This window comes from Acomys minous, assembly GCF_964271855.1.
Source record: "Acomys minous genome assembly, chromosome: 11".
Taxonomy (NCBI): domain Eukaryota; kingdom Metazoa; phylum Chordata; class Mammalia; order Rodentia; family Muridae; genus Acomys; species Acomys minous.
Window position 1 is genome coordinate 83,523,347 of NC_140492.1, and position 21,908 is coordinate 83,545,254.

The following is a 21,908-nucleotide window of genomic DNA, read 5'->3' on the forward strand; positions in this document are numbered from 1 at the left end:
GCAGTTAGGGTTGTTCAATTTTTATTTAATTTATTCTAACAATTAATTTTCCTATGGAACATACCAAAGCATCTTAAAACTATTTTAAAAAAACAAGGAAAAGTAAAAATAAAGGATAATTTTTAACTATAAAAGAATATATTTTTTTTGGTTTTTTGAGACAGGGTTTCTCTGTGTATCCTTGACTGTCCTGGACTCACTGTGTAGACCAGGCTGGCCTCAAACTCACAGCGATCTGCCTGCCTCTGCCTCCTGAGTGCTGGGATTAAAGGTGTGCACCGCCACCACCCAGCACAAAAGAATACTTTTTAAGAGAAGAAAATCTGAATAAAGTAATAGCCAATTCACAGAACACTTATGCTTTAAACTTTCATATCATCTCAAAATTGGAGTAAGCCTTTAGGCAAATCCATTAAAGGTTTTAGATATTTAAGAATACAAAATACTGGACTTGGAAAGCATGCTTCGGATCACATGAGCAAAGAGGACCGAGGATGTAGGTGAGCTGTTGAGCACTTGTCTGGCTTTCTCAAGGCCCTGGGTCCAGCCTACAGCACAGAAAATAAGGAACTTCTCCAACTACCAGACGACTCTAACATTAAATCACTGTAACGACACTAGATCAGAGTTGTATTTGGCTTTAAAATATATAAGATAATGTAACCAAGCTGGAGAGATGGCTCAGAGGTTAAAAGCACTGTCTGCTCTTCCAGAGGTCCTGAGTTCAATTCCCGCCAACCACATGGTGGCTCACAGCCATCTATAATGAGATCTGGTGCCCTCTTCTGGCGGGCAGGCACGCATGCGGGCAGAATATGTATAAAAAATAAATAAGATAATGTAACCAAATATTTTTTTAACTGTATCTCAAAGTTGAGGGGTTGGAGAGATGGCTTAAGGAAGAGCCTCAGTTTCTCCTCCAGAGGGCCTGCCTTCAATTCCCAGCACCCAGACAGCAGCTCACAACTGTCTGCAACTCCAGTTCCAAAGGATCCAACACCTATTCTGACCTCAAGAGGCACCAGGCTCACATGTAGTACAACACACATATACATGATCAATCGCTCATGTAGGTAAAAATAAAATAAATCTAAAACACAAATTTTTAATAAAACTGAGTACCAAAACTAAAAAAATGTTAGTATATAGAAAAGGAAAAGGCACGTTTTTAAATTTTATTTTTTAGTATATCCTGCACTTGTGACTAATCTCAAATCATCCTCCCAGCATATTCCCCACTAAACTACTCCTGTTCTCGTAGAAGCAAGCAGCTATGTTTGTTCAACTAAAACATGACAGACAAGAACGAAAGGCCACGGATGAATGTATCTTTTAGCTTATGTTCTTACAGACAATATAAAGGAAAAATACCAAAGGGGCTGAAAATCAATCTGGTACCTCAAAACCTAGCTGTGCCTCTCCTGGGCATATACCCAAAAGATTGTCCACTATACCACAAGGACATTTGCTCAACTATGTTCATGGCAGCTTAATTTGTAATAGCCAGAATCTGAAAACAACCTAGACATCCGTCAGCCAAAGAATGGATAAGTCAACTGTGGTCCATTTGCAGAATGGAATACTATTCAGCTATTAAAAACAAGGAAATCATGAAATCTGCAGGCAAATGGATGGAACTAGAAAAGATCATCCTGAGTGAGGTAACCCGGACTCAGAAAGACACGCATGATATATACTTACTTATAAGTGGATTTTAGCCACATAATACAAGATAATCATGCTGCAATCTACAAACCCAAAGAAGCTAAGTAACAAGGAGGGTCCGAGGGAGGATGCTTGGATCTCACTCAGAAGGGAGAAATAAAATAGACATCAGAAGTGGATGGAGGGAAGGAACTGGGTAGGAGAGGGGGTGGGGAGAGCAATAGGGGTAAGGAACAGGTTGGGGACGAGAGGGGAAGGACTGGAAGAGGGAATGGAAATCACTAGTGTGGCATCTCTGGTCTTGGGGGCTCCTAGGAATCTATGGGGGGACCCCAAGCTAGGACTCCTAGCAGCGGGCGATACTGAGCCTGAGGTTACCACCTCCTGTATTGAGGCAGACTTCCAGTGGAGGGAGGAGGACACCAAGCCACCCATAAAATTTTTAACCCAAAATTTGTCCTGCCTACGAGAAGTGTAGGAATAAAGATGGAACAGAGATTGAGGGAATGGCAAACCAATCACTGACCCAACTTGAGACCCACGCCATGGGAGAGAGGCACTCCTTGACACTATTTATGATACTCTGCTATGCTTGCAGATAGGAGTCTAGCTTTACTGTCTTCTGAGAGGCTTCATGTAGCAGCAGCTGATGGAAACAGATGCAGGGACCCACAACCAAACAATAAGCCAAGCTTAGGGAGTTCTGTGGAAGAGTGAGGGGAAGGACAGAGGGAGCCAGAGGGGGCAAGGACACCACAAGAAGATCAACAGAGTAAACTAACCTGGACCCACGAGGACTCAGAGAGACTGAGCTACCAACCAAAGAGCGTGCATGGGATGGACCTAATCCCCCTACACTTATGTAGCAGATGTGCAGCTTGGTCATCGTATGGGTCTCCTTACAATTGGAGTGGGAGCTTCTCTGACTCTGTTTCCTGACTCTGGATTCCTCTCCCATAGCTGGGATGCCTTGTCTGGAGTCAGAGGGAGATCTGCCAGGGTGGGTTGGTACCCATGGTGGGGCTCTCCTTCTCTGGAGAGAAGAGTGGGGAAAGTGGGGAGGGGGCGTGAGGCTGGGTGTGGGAGGACAGGATGGAGGGGGCTGTGATCAGAGTGTAAAGTGATGAGTAAATATATAAAGTAATGGGGGAAAACAAAGAAAAATAAAATGGCCAAAAAAATTAAATAAAGGAAAAATGCCATTTAAATAATTTTACACGTTAAAATGCTAACAACACATTCAAATTCTTGCACATTCCTCTACCATATTAACAGGAAATTTCCCCACTTGGCTGCCTGTGAACACTTTAGAATGCCGTAACGCTTGCCCCACACACTAGTGTCTTTGTCTCTCTCATTTAAGGTTTTTTTTTTGTTTTGTTTTCTGAGAACTTAAGGCACACCTTAGGGAAAATTATTTTTAAATAATAAAGATAATCTTCTGTTCTCATTAAAGATATTAAAGGTTCACACTATACCTTGGATCGAACCCCTTCCTCTAGGACAATAAAGCCTTTGGAAGGAATCAGGTCCTTAGACTCCGTTGAAGAGTTGACATCCGTCACCACAAACTGCACGGCCACTGTCCCGAACAGACCTTGCGCAGGCTCGCGCACGATGACTAACACTGCAACACTCTCCTGCACGTAGAGAGACGTCGGCTCCCGGAGGAAAATGTGCTCACTGTTGTTAAAGGACAGAACGCCAGGGCCATCGTCATTCGCAAGGACAGTAATCAAAGCTGTTAAAACAAAAATAGCCAAGCCGTAATTGAAGAATGAACATAACAAAATTTAAGACATAAAAAGGACAACCTTGGAAGATTATTTACAAAACGTCTAACAACTGAGCCTTTCTGCTCCCGCCCCACCCGACCCCCCAACTCCAGAACAGCCGTTTCTTCTCAGCCACCTCATCCCTGGGATACGATGGTAAAGGCTGAAGTGAACGGGTTTCGTGTCCTGGGTGCCTGGTCACCAAGACTGCCTTAAAATCTAGCAAAGTGTATACTGTTGCCATTGACAACCCATCATTGACCTCAACTACATGATCGACATGTTCCAGACGTCTCCACCAAAACTAAGTTCCACAGTCACGGCTGAGCACAGGAAAATTCCATTACACAAGGCCGTCTCCATCTTGCAGGAGTGAGATTTCACCAATATTGCCGGGCTCCAGACCAGGGTGAGGACAAGGCCTGGAGCTGGATGGATGCAAGGACAGTACCGGAGGAAGGAGCCAGGCGTGGTGATGTGGGGCAGTTTTGCAGTCAGAGGGCTTCTTTATTTATACAGAGCTCAACAGGCAGGGATAGATGCGTGTTGTTCAAGAACACAGATCATAATGCGTTTGTCCGTGGACATGTGTTTTAAGTTCTGCTTGGTCATAAGTTTAGTCATCATTGATAAGCCCTGACAGAATTTTCCCTCATCAACCCCATAATCTTACTTTTAACAGTCTTGTAGTTTCAAGGGCATTAGACAAAAAAGAAAATCTCCAAGTCAGCCTGGGCAGACGGTCATGTGCCGAGCAGTGTACTATCAATTTTCAATAGTCAGAGTGCTAATTGTAATTAGGCCCAAGAAAAGTCTTCAGTCCAAGCTGCTGCAGTTATTATTTGATTTCTGCCATTACACGATGTTTGTATTTTCTATATTTGTAGAACGCAATTGTGTATCTAATCTTAGTATTATTTTGTTCCTTGGTCACACAACACACACACACAGTGGCCACGGATGAGTTAACTTCCCTAGGAAAAGGGAGGTCTTAATACTTTATTCTTTTATCATTTATCTGCAGCATTCTTTGTCCATCTGTATGAGGGCGAGGCTGTTAATTTCATCTGCTGTCAACGTCTCTAGCCCACCCGATCTTGTTTACCTTGTAAGTCGACTTTCCCAGAAAAGTCCTCACTGTACTATCTCTCCTGATATTAGGGAGCTATTCTTATCTGGCCTACTTGAAGGCCTTCCTTATGCCCTGGAGGTTGGGACTCAAACAAATATGCCAGAGATCTTCTTCTGAGGCTCTGACTTCAACATACTCTTGTCACATCTGCCCCTGCACTTAGGAACAAGGCAATCAACACAAAGTAAGCTTACAAGGTAAGGGAGTTGAAGGGGGAAAAGTGCAAGAATATAATTATATTTCATTGTACATGTGTGTGAAATTTTCAAAGAAGAAAAAAATGAACAAATATGCAAATAAATGTTTTCTTATGCCAAATTCAGTAATCCACGAAGTTTTTCCCTGTCATTATTACTTTACCACTGTCGAGCGGCATCGCAATACCTAACCCACAGTCAAAGTGGGTGACTTCAGAAAAAAAATATCAAGCCATTCCAAGTAAAGAACTAAAGGTCTCATGTTGTATGTGAGACTGCAGGACCCCTGCTCTGCATAAATCCCATGGCACTGAAGCAACATGGATGAGCCAGAGCCACCATCATGAAGCCACATGGAAGAGCCACCGTCATGAAGCCACAGGAAGAGCCACCGTCATGAAGCCACAGGAAGAGCCACCATCATGAAGCCACATGGAAGAGCCACTGTCATGAAGCCACATGGAAGAGCCACTGTCATGAAGACACATGGAAGAGCCACTGTCATGAAGACACATGGAAGAGCCACTGTCATGAAGACACATGGAAGAGCCACTGTCATGAAGACACATGGAAGAGCCACCGTCATGAAGCCACATGGAAAAGCCACCGTCATGAAGCCACAGGAAGAGCCACCATCATGAAGCCACATGGAAGAGCCACTGTCATGAAGACACATGGAAGAGCCACTGTCATGAAGACACATGGAAGAGCCACTGTCATGAAGACACATGGAAGAGCCACTGTCATGAAGCCACATGGAAGAGCCACTGTCATGAAGACACATGGAAGAGCCACCATCAGGAAGACACATGGAAGAGCCACTGTCATGAAGACACATGGAAGAGCCACCGTCATGAAGACACATGGAAGAGCCACCATCATGAAGACACATGGAAAGGCCACCGTCATGAAGACACATGGAAGAGCCACTGTCATGAAGACACATGGAAGAGCCACTGTCATGAAGACACATGGAAGAGCCACTGTCATGAAGACACATGGAAGAGCCACTGTCATGAAGACACATGGAAGAGCCACTGTCATGAAGACACAGGAAGAGCCACCGTCATGAAGACACAGAAAGAGCCACCATCAGGAAGCCACATGGAAGAGCCACTGTCATGAAGACACATGGAAGAGCCACCATCATGAAGACACATGGAAAAGCCACTGTCATGAAGACACATGGAAGAGCCACCATCATGAAGACACATGGAAGAGCCACTGTCATGAAGACACATAGAAGAGCCACCATCATGAAGACACATGGAAGAGCCACTGTCATGAAGACACATGGAAAAGCCACCGACATGAAGCCACATGGAAAAGCTACCAACATGAAGCCACTTGGAAAAGCCACCGACATGAAGCCACACGGAAGAGCCACCATCATGAAGACACATGGACAAGCCACCATCATAAAGCCACATGGAAGAGCCACCATCATGAAGCAATATGGAAAAGCCACCGTCATGAAGTCACATGGAAAAGCCAGCAACGTGAAGCCACATGGAAGAGCCACTGTCATGAAACCACATGAACAAGCCACCATCATGAAGCCACATGGAAGAGCCACCGTCATGCTTCTCATCATTGCTAAGCATAAAACCACAGCAGAACTCAAGTCCTGAGAGAAAGACTTTTACACACGGAATAAACCACAGTAACTGAAGAAATCACTCAATACTACATTTAGCACCAGCCTCCCCTGAGCTTGCTGTTTCCATACACACGAACGCACAGGCGGAACTCCTTACCACTAATATGAGACCTTATCAAGGCAGAGCTTAAGGGGGCTTTTTGTATGAGGCAAACAAACGGCTCGTCCCTCTCGTCTCCAGACTCCTGAAGCCAGGACGGGCGACTGTGGGAAATAATGACAATTACCTATTGTATTTTTGCCCAGCTCTAGCCCGGGAGAAGGATTTGTTAATATCAACTGAAACTTTTCATCTCCTTCTGGAATATCATCGTCCAGAATCGTAACTTCCACGTGCTTATACTTTTCTCCATCAGCAAAGTGAAGAATCTGATCAAAGAAAAAAATAATAAAGATAAAAGAAAAAGCCATGTACTTAAACTCACTCTGAGTTTCCACCAAACGTTTAGAAAACAATATTATATAACTAATAATGCAGAGAATAAGCTATCTGGGGGCCTGAGGAGAGGGCTCGGCAGTTGCATGTGTTTGCTGCTCTCTCAGGGGACCCAAGTTGAGTTCTAGAGCCTTCGTCACGCATCTTGTAACCTCCCGAAACGCTAGAGCTGGGGGGGGGTGTTAACTTTTTACATGACCTCTTTCTGCTACAATTTCTCTCTTTTTTTAAGTTAAATTAATGTATTTTTTCACTTTACAACCCTATCCCAGCTCTTCCCAATCCCGCCCTTACACCTCTCCCCTTCTCCTCAGAAAAAGGGAGCTCCCCCTATTTTATTTAAGTTTAAATTGAAAATATTTCAAGTAAGAGTTACAGAGTAGAAAAAAAAACCTGAAACATTTGTTTAAGAAATAAAGGGGATGAAGACACGAGGACTTTTTAAAAAGTACTTCAAGGGCTTGAGGTGTTTCTGTAAATTAAGAAAAACAGCAGTAACACTCGGGGAACGTCTAATGACTAACGTTTTTAATACATGATCTAGTGTCCTTTAGAACCAAATGCCCCAAAAAGCAGCAAATATGGAGTTATATTTAGAATAGAATTAAATTTTAATTCAACTGCAATTTACAGCAGAGAGAAGTATATATTATAGAAATCTTCTGCCTGGCCTCACTGTGAAGTTGCTTACACAGTAGATATTGAGACTGATTTACTCAGGAAAGACCCACGTCACTACAACTCTCAAGGAACAGTGGTTGCAACTGGCCGGCGAGGGTCGTTCTGAGCCCCACCTGTGGGCTGCAGATGTAGTCCAGCCCCATCTGGGCCTCTAGGTTCTGGGCATACACAAACAAGGACACCTGGCCACGGGCCTCTCTGCTCCTCTGGGCCACCAACACTACAGCGCCGTGGGTTTCGTTCACGTCAAACCTGGAACAAGGAGAGTACACTCAGTTTTCTCTCATGACTTCTGTTTGGTCATCTTGAAGGGTCTGAGATGAAGGACCTTATGCAGCCTTTGGTTACCTGCTATGCTGCCATTCAACAACACCTTGGGCACCGTCATTGGCCTCTATGGTGATCTGTGCAGTCAAGCCTTCTGAATCTGATAAAACAAGAGATGTAGCCAATGAATATAATTTAACAAATTTCAATGACACTGTATTTAAAGCCACAGTCTGGCACAGAATTTGAAGACTGAGTTACATCAATCTTAATGTATAGGTATTGTAGATGGTGAAAGGATATGTAAAGAAATTTTAAAAAAAAATTCTGGTGATATTGGAAAAAAACCTAATTACCAAGAGGTACTGATGTATAACTACTCAACTGACAACTGTGTGAATACAAGCTGTAGATGTTATAGGTTCATTTTGAATAAACCAAACAATATTAACATATATATTGTATTTCAGGATGGGAGAAAAAGGTACTGATAGAAAAAGTAGGAAGGAAAAAACAAACTGGATACAGAAAGGTAGACAGTCACAGAAAAAAATACAGATATAACAGAGTGACACAGAGAGGACCAGTAATACAAACTAGGGAAAAGGGTTGATGACGCAGAAGACACATAATTATCTTAGACCTACCTTTGTCGATATGCTACAAATAACTACTCTTCTATGTGGAAACATTACTAGTCTTCCTGGGGTGTGTGTGTGTGTGTGTGTGTGTGTGTGTGTGTGTGTGTGTGTGTGTGTATTTCAATACTTTATCCTTTAGTTAAGGACAATTATGGTAGCTGCTTAGGTGTGGAAAAGGGTAAGAAGACCAATTATTTTTAGACTGAAGTGAACAATACTGTTCAGTAGACAATATTAAATCAGGATTTATACTCAACAGACTATAGTCTTACAGCCAGACACTCTAAAAATCACAGCATACTACTAAAACATACACACACATATACAGTAACACTGTATGCACTCAACAGGTTATATCTGTGAATATATATGTATATACAAACACACACACACATTCATGCAATAACAATTAATGAAAGACAAAGCCATGAATTCGAAGGAGAGCAGGGAGGTTTGGAAAGAGGAAAAGGAAGGGAGAAATGTAATTAAATTAGAATCTCAAAACTAAACAAAAACTATTTTTGAAAGGAGAGGGTAATCACAAGTTACTAGAATTAAACTTTTAGTTATAAAAATAAAAAAATAATAATAAAAAGGAACCCAACTCCTCTGTGTTCTAGTTGCATTAGGGCATCTTACTAAGCTTCTCGTGGTTTCCATTGCCTCATGTGTAAAATGACAGTGCCAGTACACAGGACAACAGAATTAGAGGACCAGACCAGAGAGAGCTTCATTCAAGCTGGCCTGAACGGGAGCGTGTGGAAAGACAGAGAGCTTAGTTCTCTTAGGATGAACTAAAGCGACCTTGTAATAGCACTTGATATACAGGGCTTAGTCACTGGGATTTTGAAAGGGCTGAAACACATTACTCAATGACATGTAGAAACTGGCTACTCTTTTCAGAGTAGTTAAGCCTTAGACATGAGTCCTTGGGCCACGACAGCCATCCCAATTCTATGCTGCCCTCCTAATTCAGGGCTAACCAACCCCCTCTCTCCTGGAGACATGCGGCCCATGGGGGGGGGGGGGGGAGAGCGGTGGTTCAGGCTGGCCTCAAGGCCACCCACTCACTACCACGAGGCACGTGTAACGTACTTTCCAGCAATACTTAGAATATACCTTATGGAAAGGTCTAAATAAGATTCTACCAAGGTTCACGTTTTTACCTTTCAGTCTGTAACGAATTAAGTTTTCTAAAAGCAGGAAAAGAAAAAGATCAAGGGTCAGAATAGAAGCAAGGAACACAATGCACAGAATTAGTGGTTAACATAAGAAATAAAATGGATGGCTTATGAAAGTAGCTAATTACATTTTTAAAAGAAAATGAAAGATAAATACATTTTTTAAAAAGTTATGCTACCTTGCAGATTGCAGAATTGGCTATAACATGGTTGTAAAATTTAAAGAGCATCACAATAATTATTGCCTTAACACTGCCCTTGAAAATTGCAATGATAGTCTCTAAATTAGAATAACTCTAATATGCTTGTCGTATTTTCACACATGCTTAGAATTAGCAAACAGAGCAATGAACACTTCTGATTGATAAAAAAAATAATAATAAAGTCACTTGAAGTTTGTAATAAGATTCATAAAAGAGAGATACCTTACCTACTCTGGGAGGAAATGAAGTTAGAGGGGCCAGAATGAGATCAACATGAGTTAAATTCACCAAGAAATATTCTCTTAGCTCTGGTATATCATCCTGCAAAAATTAAAATCATTAAAAAGGCTTTAATTATGTTCTAACGAAATTATTCCTCATAAGCTGTTTTAAGTTATGTTAAAAATGCATATGCACAAACAGTAAAAACACAACAGAAAACATAAATGCAGGTAAAAATTATTTAAATTAGAAAATATAAATACAACAACGTCATCTTATACGTGGAAGTTACTAGGTTGAACACTCTGAAACCACCTCAAACTTATAACACCGTAAACACAGTTTATGAGCAAACCAACTATCTAACTATATGAACCTAATTATTTTCAATACAACATAAAGAAAAAGTGTTCAATTTCCCTAATAGCTGTTGGTCAGGACGAAGAGTAGAATGGTGCTGTGGAAGCAACTTAAGCTTTGCCATAGGAAGGCGGAGGGCAACCTCTGGAACTTGAGGTGAGCGGCTTACACCCCAAAGCCTCAACGCTTCCATGTTCGTTATGCAGAATTAAGAAGCACAACGGCATGGCCTGTAGGTGATAACTGAAAATAGAGTAGATAGAATATCCAGCCTCAAGGCATCCTTTGAAGGCAATAGTGGTTACTATTAATCAATAGTGCAACAATTTACAATGGAAACAAAGAAGATGCCCTAACAGGAGTATAAAAGCCATGTCAGGAGTGACCGACTGGGTATGAATACTTCAAAGTTTACAAAGAAACTTTGTGTGTGTGTACGCACGTGCATGTGTGCGTGTATATACATACATACATACATACATACATACATACATACATACGTGTGTGTATACATCTTTCCATGTGAGAAAATAAGAAGCTCAAAATTGGTCTCTAGACAGGCGTCAGTATCCGGGCAAACATAAGCAACAGCCCTGCCTTACCACAGCCCAGAGTGGCTTGTTTCTGCATGTCAGGCCTGCTGTGTTTTAATCTAGCACTACGTGGAGAAAAAGGGTTGAAAATAACAAAACATAAAAGGCGGTGCAAAGAAAACTCCATGCTTAGAAAACTAGACTTGGAGGAAGAGGTGGGGGTGTATATTTCTACTTTGGAAGCTCACTTACCTAGGGAGTGTGTGTGTGTGTGTGTGTGTGTGTGTGTGTTTACGGTGTGTAATTAGTTGCATTAACAGGTCAGGCATTTATGACGGCTGTTTAGATGTTTGGTCAGACCCTGTCGCACACTGACAAGACAGTAGCTTTTGTTCTTGGATTTGAATTGCTCATGTTGCCATGGGCCACAGTACAGTGGAAATAACAACAAACCTCGCAGGGTGCAGAGCTAACATCACTAATAATTTTGTAAAGCTATACAAAAAGCCCCTGACAGAATAAAAGCTTTAAAACTGAACTTGCCAACACAAAATACCAGAAATGTCTTTTCCAATCTATAGTCATTCTCACGTCTCTACTGTACACAACAATCTTTTTACGCTTTCTGTGCACAGTACTCTTTCCATCACCCCTAGAAAGGCGTTTACATAGCTAACCACAAAATCCCCCAAACGACACAAGATTCCATGATGTGAAAACGCATTTAAGGTGCAATTTCAGTCACCACGGACTCCTTCAAGCTTGACCATAACCTTGTTTTCTAGCGGCAGCCTTTAGAGAGCTTCCCATGCTCTCTGCTTTAACTAATCTCACCCGCAAAGATCATGAGCTCTCCACAGACCTGTGGGACTGTGACTCCCTTGGCATTATAAAAATGCTCCCTTGGGACCTCTCAAGCCAGAACCGCTTTATACGAAAGTGCCGTAAGGAAATTATCTCTCACACAATGTTTCTATAATAAAATACGCAACAGTAGGCTGGCCAGTCTGAACCCAAACGGAAACTCCTGGGTGATTTGACATTAAAAACAAAAACAAAAAACTTTGGGGAGAGCAATAGCCCAAAAATGTCACCAGCAGAGGAGGACAAATCAAATAGACTCTTAAAATATCTAAACACTGTAGAGCTTTCACGTTTTAAAGAAATCTTAAGAATGTTAAAGACAGTAACATTTCATAGAGACAAGTAGAAAGTGTGACATAATCTTCATTATCATGAAAATCTCCACCTTTAAATGCAAAGTTGTTAGAATCTGAAGCCACACTTTACTGTTGATATTAGGCACAGAACATTCTATCCATTTCTGCTCTCTGTGTGACTGTTTAGGCTTAATATGAGGTCGTGGAAATAACACTAGCATTTACCTCAAGGACAGTGATGTTGATGGCTGCTGTTGTTTCCCCTTCTTCTAAAACCAGAAAACCCACCGCAGGGACAAAGTCAACCCCTGGCTGAGCTAGGTTCCCTTCTGTCCCGTTTTTCGGACTCAGTATTCCAGGAACGGTGGCATATGTGACATTGATGGCACCTAAAGGAATTGGTTTTGATGATTACCAACACCTTCAAAAAATTCTCACTGTAAACTCTTTTGCTATTATTGTCAGTCCCATCGTTGGTCCCAACGTCACATTCTTTCGCATGGAAGAGGCAGCACAGCCATGTCCCACTATTGTCACAAGGACACAGGGCCCTACCCTTGGCTTGCAGTTTGCCTACGGGACCTGTTTTGGCCAATATTACAGAGTGAGAGCAGTGATAGAATAAAGTTAAGCCCATACCCAGAAGGCCTGGCATACTTTCAGTTGCTTTATTGTGTCTTTCCTTTTCCCAAAGGGATAATGAGAAATACAAAAGCCACGTGTAAGCCGAGCCCGGCCCAGAGGCTGCAGAGCAGCCTGCTACTGGACAGCTGAGACAGACTGGCTGTGTGGAACACAGCAGCCTTCCTGTGGAAACAGGCAATTCCTTTGACATTTGTAACAATAAAGAAGTTACAAAGCACTGCCCTAAATATCGGGGTTTTTTTTCTTTTTGACGATTTACATTGCCACTGTCTGCGTTCACCCACAAATAGAATTTTTAAAATAAAAGCAAAAGTTTTAAAGCTCTTGTCTAGAAACCCCATTGATCTCCCTACCCAGATCTAGCCAATGGACAGGACATTCTCCACAGTTGAGTGGAGAGTGGGGTCTGACTTTCACATGAACTCTGGTGCCGCATATTTGACCATGTCCCCTTCATGGGGAGACCTGGTGGCACTCAGAGGAAGGATAGCAGGCTACCAAGAAGAGACTTGATACCCTATGAGCATATACAGGGGAAGGAGGTCCCTCTTAGTCACAGGAGGGGAATAAGGGGAAAATGGGAGGGAGGAAGGAATGGGAGGATACAAGGGATGGGATAACCATTGAGATGTAATATGAATAAAATAATAAAATAAAATAAAATAAAACCCCATTGACCACTTATCCAGAGGAACACAGACCTAGAGACCCAAACTCTCTGTTGATGAAGAGTTGAATCGTTACGTTAGCCTCCTGGAGCAAAACGAATCTTGAGGCGAGAGCAAAGTTTACCACGCCATGTGGCTCGTCACTAGCTTCTACGGTCAGGACAGCTGCATAACCCTGGGCATCGAGCAGAGCGGCTCCCGCTGGCAAGACTCCTAAAAACATCAGAGAGCCCCACCGGGGAGTCAGAGGGCACCTCAACATTCCTGAAACCAGTCAGCCCTCAGGCCCCTCCCAGTCATCCTCAGACTCACAAGAAATCCATACCCCATTTTCCTCCCAGACAACAAAGTGTGAATTCTATGTCGATGTCATTGTCATTGTTGACTATATTGGTTGTCAGAGTTATAGAAATTAATAAACAGGAAATAACCTACCCAAGCAATTTGCTGAAAAATTAGCAAATTAAAGTTATCTATAAACAGTAATTGGTCCAAAATCTAAATTGGTTTTCTAATATAAAAACAATTTCAGATTTTTTTTTTAATCTTTGGAAATGCATTTTATTCAACAAATAAGTATCCAACAAGTCAGCTACAGTGGGTAACAGTGCCACCCAGCCCGTTAAGCTGAGGTAAAAAGATCATGAGCTTAAAGATAACTTGGGATACACAGTAAACTTGAGGCCAGCCTGGGCTACATAGCAGGACCTTGTCACAGAAAACTAACCTCTGTATAGCAGCATCGAATTGTTAAAATCTTTCTTTATCAATATTGTTTATGTATGAGTGTGGTTGGTGTGTGTGTGTGTGCACACATGTATACATATATATATATATATTTGTACGTGTGTATGTGCATGTGTGTATCTGTGTGTGTGCATGCATGTGTATATGTGCATGTGTGTGTGTGCATGCATGTGTATATGTGCATGTGTGTGTGTGTGCATGAATGTGTGTGCATGTGTGTGTGTGACAGTGCACATGTGGACATCAGTCTAAAACCATGGATGCAGATCCTCTCTTTCCACTGTCTACAACGTCTTGTTGGTTGCCACTCTATATGCCCGACTAGCTGGCATGTGAGCTCCCAAGGATTTCCTTGGCTCCACTGTCCACCCTGCTGTAGAATTGCTCAGAATTACAGATATGTACAAGCATGTCCAGCTTTGGTTTTAGGTGTCTGAGTCCGGGCCTTCACGGTTTCACAGCTAGCACTTTACTCATGGAGCCGGTTGCCCAGTCCTAGTTAGCAAAACTTTCAGTGTACTTTTCTATGGCCTGTAAAGGTAAGTGTTCATATGCAGTAGCCTAGTAGTTTTTTTTTCAATATGATATTTCTGTGGGGGTGGATAATATTTAAAGCGACATTTTCTCAAAGACAGGATCTTACTTTGTACTTCCGGATGGCCTGGCACTTACAATGTGAACCCAACCCCATAATCACCCTGCCTCGGCCTTCTGAGCACAGAGATCACAGATGCACAGCACCATTCTGGCTCCAAAGTAACTTTCTTTTAGTTAGCACACGCTTATTTGTTAAACACGGTGATAGAAGCTAGCTCATTTCTTTCTTGTCTGACATGAAAACACCAAAGCAAAGTCCAAAGACGAAGTCTAAATTACCTTGTGTCTTGACATCATACAGAACAACCTGGTATACTTCTTTCTCCTCAGGAATACTGTCATCCAGCAAATGTACAAATATCGTTTTATTCAATGTCCCCTATGTCAAACAGAGAGAAATACCATGCTTGTGTTGTTACTGCACAAAAAAAACCATGTCTGTATATTTATACTGTGCAGTCAAGCATAGCTTCATATGAACTGAACATTGTCCTAGAAATTAAACAGAAACCATGGGCTTGAGATATCAGGTTTAAAACACAGGGGAAACTAGCTTGCCATTATGACCTCTCAGCCAATCAATTTAAAGCTTTACCCCATGACTGATGTATATGAAAAAGCAGTAACAGGAAGAGATCGCTGCCAAAGTGATGATAAGAAAAAAGTGAGAAAAGACAACAGTGCCCTGGGGGTTCCAGTTATTAGATGTTCAACCCAGTGTACAAGGCACTAGCAACTGGGCATTGGCTCTACATCAAAGCAATACAAACGAAGACAAATTTAATACACCAACAAAGCACACAAGCCAGGTGGGTGGAAAGTGAAAAGGATGAGAAATGCAGTGTAAGGGTGCTCAGTTTCTACTCCGTTTTTCTCAAAATGCTGCATTTTCTGTGGAAAAAAAATATATATTGCATAACTTCTCTTTGTGGTGTTACCTCAGAAAAGAAAAGTTGACCAGTAAAGTTAGCAAAATTGACTTCTAGATTTTCTCCGACAATTTTCCAGTCAACCGTGACATTGCCTCGGCCAGGGGGTGTTCTTACCACGTGGAACTGCAAAATCTCTCCTGCAAGTAAAAATGCGGATTAACAAGCTCATAGCAGAAAGGAACTTAATGTTCAAACTCACACTCAAGCACTCGACTGCTGCAGGTTCTTTTCCAAGAACGTAACCGCGCTCTCTGTTCTGTTATGAATTTTCTGGTGCTTTTTTACGCATGCTTGTTACTCATTAGACCAAGATCCTACTGCTAAAATGCTTTCTGTGGGTAGAACTTGGAGAAACACAAGGTGTGTTACAGAAGTCGAGGAATCCGCTGGTAAAATGGGAAGGAACCGTGTAAGCACGCCAAGGCACGCACGCAGCGGAGCACGGGTGCTGTGACATCACATGCGCACGGTCAAGCTAGTCAGGACATGAGTGGATGCCTTCCTCTATCTCCCCAAAGGACACTAATTACTTACACCAGTATGCAGTGTGATGTTACACAATGCATAAAAAAATGCCTGCAGATGCCTGAAATATCACATTTGTTTAGGTTGCAACTTACATATACCACTAACCATTTTGTTTTATACAAGGAAATACAAAGAAAAGTGTCAAATCTGTCCATTAACATCTACCTGTCAACTTCACCACAGTCACATTAGCATTCCCTAATAACTGGACAGGTATCTTTCTTTCTTGGCTTTTATCAACATGTAGCATTTTATAAAGCTGAAGAAAACTACCAGAGTCGTTTCTTTCAGTTTGTTAAAGGGCAGAAGGAAGGCACTTGGAGTTAAGCTGATGGCTACACGACTTGCTAAAACTGTTCAACTTGCTAATTCTGCATATGAAAATAGTTACAACACGATATAAACAGTCTCATTAAAGTGATGATGAAACACAGGCGGTATCATTTTTAAAGGCTTGAAGAACACATCACTGTTTGCAGTTTGTAGAACACAAATAAAGTTGAAATCCGCAAGTATTCACCTAAAACTCCATTTTTTAAAAAAATAGCTTTTACATTTATTAGCCATCTTACAACACTGTTCAAACAAGAGTAGAAATAAAATAGGCACACCATGTCCTAATAGTTTTTTCCAACTAGCACATTTCTAAACTTCTAAACATAATGGATCTAAACAGATATTTATTTCTCTTTATTTTTATTTTTGGTATTGCTGGGGGAGCCCCTACCCCACCCACAGGCTCCTGCATGCCAAGGGATAACCTGAAAAATGAGCTACAGCTTCAGAAATAGTATTCTTAATAGAAATTTCCTAAATTAAAATATCATGACTTCATTCATTTAACAACAAAAGGAACCCACCTTCATGACCTATGACAGATCGTGATGCTGTCTGAAAACTGACAATTCCTGCCACATTGTCATTGGCCAAGATGGTCACTCTCACGGTGTCAGAGCTCGGCAGAATTCTGCTTCCCCCTTCAGTGTACACCAAACGAATGAGGATACTTTCATCATCCTCTGGCTCAGAATCATCCAAAATGGTTAAAATGGCCATCTTTTTTGTTTCGCCTATTAAAAAAAAAAATTAATGGAATTAAAAGATTAAGTCAGTAAAATACCAACCTACAAAGAAAAAAACCAGCCTTCTATGTTTAAAAGGTAAGAGCAAATGGGTGCATTGTAACCGCTCAGGGCCCGTGAGCAACAGTGCCGCCGCCACAGCAAACTGTGTACGTTAAGTTTCTTGGTTTTTTTAGGTACGAAGCACTGTAAAATCTCACTGGGGACATATTATGAAGAAGACATCCAATTGTAGAAAGTCAGTGGGGAGAACTAGTTCAAAGACTAAGTTACTACTCCCTGGGCTTTGTAAAAAAAAAAAAAAAACCAATGATCGATCTGGGGAAAGAAGGCTGAAGTCAGGTTTAGGAAGCGTTCCTTTAAGGACAGGGTGATGTCACTCCTATTGTACCATTGTGTGAATAGTCATCCCCAACGTCTCCTGCAGAGGCCACCACCAGCACTAAGGGCACACAGAGGAATGACAAGCTCTGTGCAAAGACGCCGGCATGCGTGCCATCAGTTTGGGGTGGGTAGTTGAGATGGCAGCGTCATGCAATTGTTTTTAGGACATTTTGCAAGGAAAATGGAGACCAAGGTGGAATGTGGTGAGACGGTTCAGTGCAGCAAAGGGGAGACTGTTTGACATAGGGCTCCATTAGCAGCGAGAGATCTAGAAAGCACCCTGAAACATACCCTGCCTCTGCTGGTCACCCGGCAAAGGTCCTGTTCAGTTCCCTTCAACGTTCTAGAAAAAGGATGGATAAGGAGAGACCCCACAGCAGTTTCATCAGTACTTCAGGACCAAGACTGCTTCAAGAGGCTGTGTTATCTTTTATTTTTTCCGTTATGGCTCTGGGCATTAGACCAAGAACCTTCATTTCAGACTATATATCATCTAACAATCTATGTTAGCTACAAAATAAAGTCTATGTTGTACAAAGATAAAGTTAAAATTCAATATAGTAACAATTTATATAACGGTGTTGCTTTATATGATATGACCGCTGATATTTCCCAGAACTATGAGAAATTTTTCTATGACTTTTTTTTAAAATCTCTACCCCCATCTTATTACACGGCTGTCATTCACTTGCACACAGGGGAAAATGTTACCAGTTACCAGCTTACCTCCCTCCACTAGGAAGAGTTTCTTTAAGGACAATGTGATCTCATCCCTACAGTGCCATTATGTGATTTGGCTACCTTTCTACTTCCCCAAGCGATGTAGTGAGAAATGACCAACATTGTAGTGAGACTCTTGCTTTCTTTAAAAACCCAGTTAAGTTCTGTGAACATGTTTTCTTTTAACTCCATGTGTGGGATAGGGGGCTGCTTCAGTCGGCCCACAGCTGTTAACTATGACTGCCTCATGCTCTAGCAGGGGTGTGATTTTTGCCTGCTGCAGACAGTTGAGCTCTGGGGACTATGGAGGGGATATAAATGGGAGAGTCCTGAGAGGGCCTACGGTAGCGGCTGCTCCCCCTTGTTCCTGATCCCCACTACTGCTGGCCCCTGCTGTTTCGGTGATTGCATTTGCTGAATTGCTGGTTTGCTGGGTACTCTGATGACGAAGATTGGACTAGCCCTTAGGAACCCAACATCCCTCATCAGCAGGAAGTAGTCTATAGAGGTCTACCCCCCCCCTCTAGCCTTCTTTCTCACCTACCTAGTGTTGGGGCCTTGGAAGGTATTGGAGTAAAGAAAGGTAGCAGATGTAAGAATCCAATAAAGTATCCAAAAAAAAGTATGCCTACATAACATAGAAATGTTTTCTAGCATTTTGTCTTTCTTTCTTTCTTTCTTTCTTTCTTTTTTTTGCAACAGTCTACCTAACTGAGCCCAGCATTTCCTCAAACTCAGTGTGTAGCTGAGAATGATGGTTAACTCCTGCCTCTCTTGACTCCATCCGCTGAGTGCTAGGATTCGAGGTATAGACGGCCACACTTGATTTACATGGTACTAGGGATTATATCCAGGGCTTCATGATGCCAGACAAGCATTGTACTGACTCAGCTATCTTTCAGGGCAGCATCATGACATTTTAAGTTTTTATTCTCAAACATAATGTCTATTAGATATTTTAAAGTCTACTACATATGTAGTTACTGGTTTCAAAAATGCGTGTGCATTAAAATATAAACAGATGCAATGAATTGCTCTGAGGCATAGAACTACTAAAAATTAAAACTTTTATCCAGTGTATATTCTGAGGGTCTTATAAAAATGTGTAACTTTTTCAATCAGGAAAAAATCCCCCTTTACTATACTAAGCCAAACGATGAACTTCCTCAATTTTAAATATAATTCAACTAGAGCTAAGACTGAGTAAAAGCGAAGACAATTTCATCAGTCTCTGTTAACCGCCTCTCACACGTCACTTATGAAGAATTCCTCAGCACTCTTGTTTAAGTTTAAGAATATTGCAGCGCTGGGCATGGTGGCGCACGCCTTTAATCCCAGCACTCGGGAGGCAGAGGCAGGTGGATCGCTGTGAGTTCAAGGCCAGCCTTGTTTACAAAGTGAGTCTAGGATAGGCAAGGCTACACAGAGAAACCCTGTCTCAAAAGCCAAAAAAAAAAAAAAAGAAGAAGAATATTGCAGCAAATTGACCTATAAAAAGTACAACTGTCAAGCCTCAGGCTACTTTTACTTAGAAGTTTTCGCTGATACTCTATCTTGCTTTATCCAGCGCATTTGAAACCATTACATTTTCAAATAGCATTGCTTCTTTAATGGGTTTGTATGTAGGTACATAGCTCATTCTTGTTACTTTCCATATAAAATAAGAGGCTGCCCTGTGATTGCTTCTGCCGTATGAAAGCCACTGTCATCATGCATAAAAGAATAAAATTCACACGTTCCCTCAACATCTTTAAAAACAACTAAAAACATACACAGACAGGGTCATATCAGCCCCCGCCTGCTAGGATAATCATTTATAGTGTGAGTCACTGTTGTTTGTAAAGCCACATTGCGTGAGTAAGAATATGCAGGTAGATTAAGTATTTATGAATATTATCATGCTGTTGGTTCTGATGACTTTACGAAGAAACACTGAAATCCATTTATACCATGACTTACCTTCTGCAAAAGTAAGAATGTCTCCGGCACCTACGAAATCTAAGCCTTCAGTAGCCGTTCCGCCAACAACGCGCCACTCAACTATCACCTGCCCCAAGCTGCCTCCCGTCCTGTGGATCAGCAGGTCCACTGAGGTCTGTGGCTGCTCCTGCACTTCCACATGTGAGCCATCTTCTGAGGTATTGGGGCTAACACTGTAGATAACGAACACTCCAAAGGCATCCCCGTTCAGCCCTATGACCACTGCAGAAGTGTTCGGGTACCCTACGGTTGGCTGGTTTTCTAAACTGTCCGTGATGTTCATCAGGTGAACTTCAAGGAGAGAAATGAGAAAACTTTCATCTGTCTCGGGAACAGCATCAGGAAGCACGGAAACTGTGAGATTTGCATACTCGTCGCCTTCCAGCATCAGGACCCACTGCCTTGTCACAGGCTCATAGTCACTGCCCGCAACTGCCTGGCCACTAAACAGAGAGGCCACCCTCGTCATGTTCTTCTGGTAGGTCTGGAAGTCGGAGCCGTTCACAGTTAAGCTGGCCCGTGACGTCATCCAAAAGCACTGAGGGCCGTCAGCGCCACTGACAACTGAAAACCCTGAGCAGGCATGTTCCTTGAGACACAGAGTGGCACAGGTATACGGAGCCTCCTCCACCGCAGAGACGTTCACCCAAGTTCTCCAGAGAGGGTCGGGCATCCCCTGAGTCGGCGATTCATAGTAGGATAATAAATCTTCACCGTTCTCAGCTGCAAGGGCCACTACATCAATGTCAGAGGTACTGTAGAGCAACAACAGGCGGCCAAAGTGTCCTCCGCTAAAATGTGGAAGGAATGGGAAGCCGGTTAAGCACCCCGACTGTTCTGGGGGGCCACATGTAGAGAGCAGTGCTGACTGCAGTTCTGAAAAGCACTGTTAGTGCTATTTGACACACCAGGACTAACACAACCATAGCTCTTAACTCTGCCTGTCTTTCAACACTTTATTTTCTAGTGTGCAACTACGCTGGCCAGTTTTCAACCAAATGATGCTTGTTTTTTTTTTTAATCATGCTATGAAAATAGCTTTGCAAGGTAGGCAAGTGGTGTCCACTTCAGAACTGCCAGACCTATATCAGCTTTTCAACTATTAGATTTCGCTGGGGAAAAGAAATAACAATGACAGCAAAAAGAACATATGTAGAGAGATGTAACTAAATTCACTACAGGTCTCTTAACATTCTCTGTTCTACTTCTGAAGGGGCAGTGAGCACTACACTCCCTACACAAGAAATGTAAAAAAAACAAAAAATAAAAAATAAAAACAAAAAAAATAAAAACAAAAACAAAAAAACCCAAAGGCCTAGAAGTTCACTTTTCAAGCAATATACAAGCTGTATTCAAGTTCTGAGTAGAGCGTGCCACATGGTAAAAAAAAAAAAATGGGTTTTGGTAAAACACGGTGGGGTAAAAGCCATCTTTACTTCACTAAATAATAAGCATGACTAAGTCTTTCTATCACGATCTATAATCCACTTAACATATATAACAGCCTATGGA

General features: G+C 42.0%; 1 protein-coding gene and 1 long non-coding RNA gene across 2 annotated transcripts in view; one reads left to right on the top strand and one right to left on the bottom strand.

The window, feature by feature from the left end:
* ADGRV1 (adhesion G protein-coupled receptor V1) overlaps positions 1 to 21,908 on the bottom strand; it is a 517,649-nt gene that overhangs the window by 392,951 nt on the left and 102,790 nt on the right. The window contains exons 34-44 of the mRNA XM_084801946.1: positions 20,376 to 21,187; positions 17,091 to 17,300; positions 15,709 to 15,839; positions 15,050 to 15,149; positions 13,460 to 13,639; positions 12,339 to 12,502; positions 10,066 to 10,159; positions 7,895 to 7,973; positions 7,660 to 7,798; positions 6,657 to 6,798; positions 3,144 to 3,406 (exon numbers count right to left, since the gene is read on the bottom strand). Of these exons, the coding sequence (XP_084658072.1) occupies positions 3,144 to 3,406; positions 6,657 to 6,798; positions 7,660 to 7,798; positions 7,895 to 7,973; positions 10,066 to 10,159; positions 12,339 to 12,502; positions 13,460 to 13,639; positions 15,050 to 15,149; positions 15,709 to 15,839; positions 17,091 to 17,300; positions 20,376 to 21,187 (2,314 nt within the window). The remainder of the gene's footprint in view (positions 1 to 3,143; positions 3,407 to 6,656; positions 6,799 to 7,659; positions 7,799 to 7,894; positions 7,974 to 10,065; positions 10,160 to 12,338; positions 12,503 to 13,459; positions 13,640 to 15,049; positions 15,150 to 15,708; positions 15,840 to 17,090; positions 17,301 to 20,375; positions 21,188 to 21,908) is intronic.
* The window catches only part of LOC311609146, a 1,107,741-nt gene that overhangs the window by 40,471 nt on the left and 1,045,362 nt on the right, over positions 1 to 21,908 (top strand). The gene's annotated exons all lie outside the window — the stretch shown is intronic.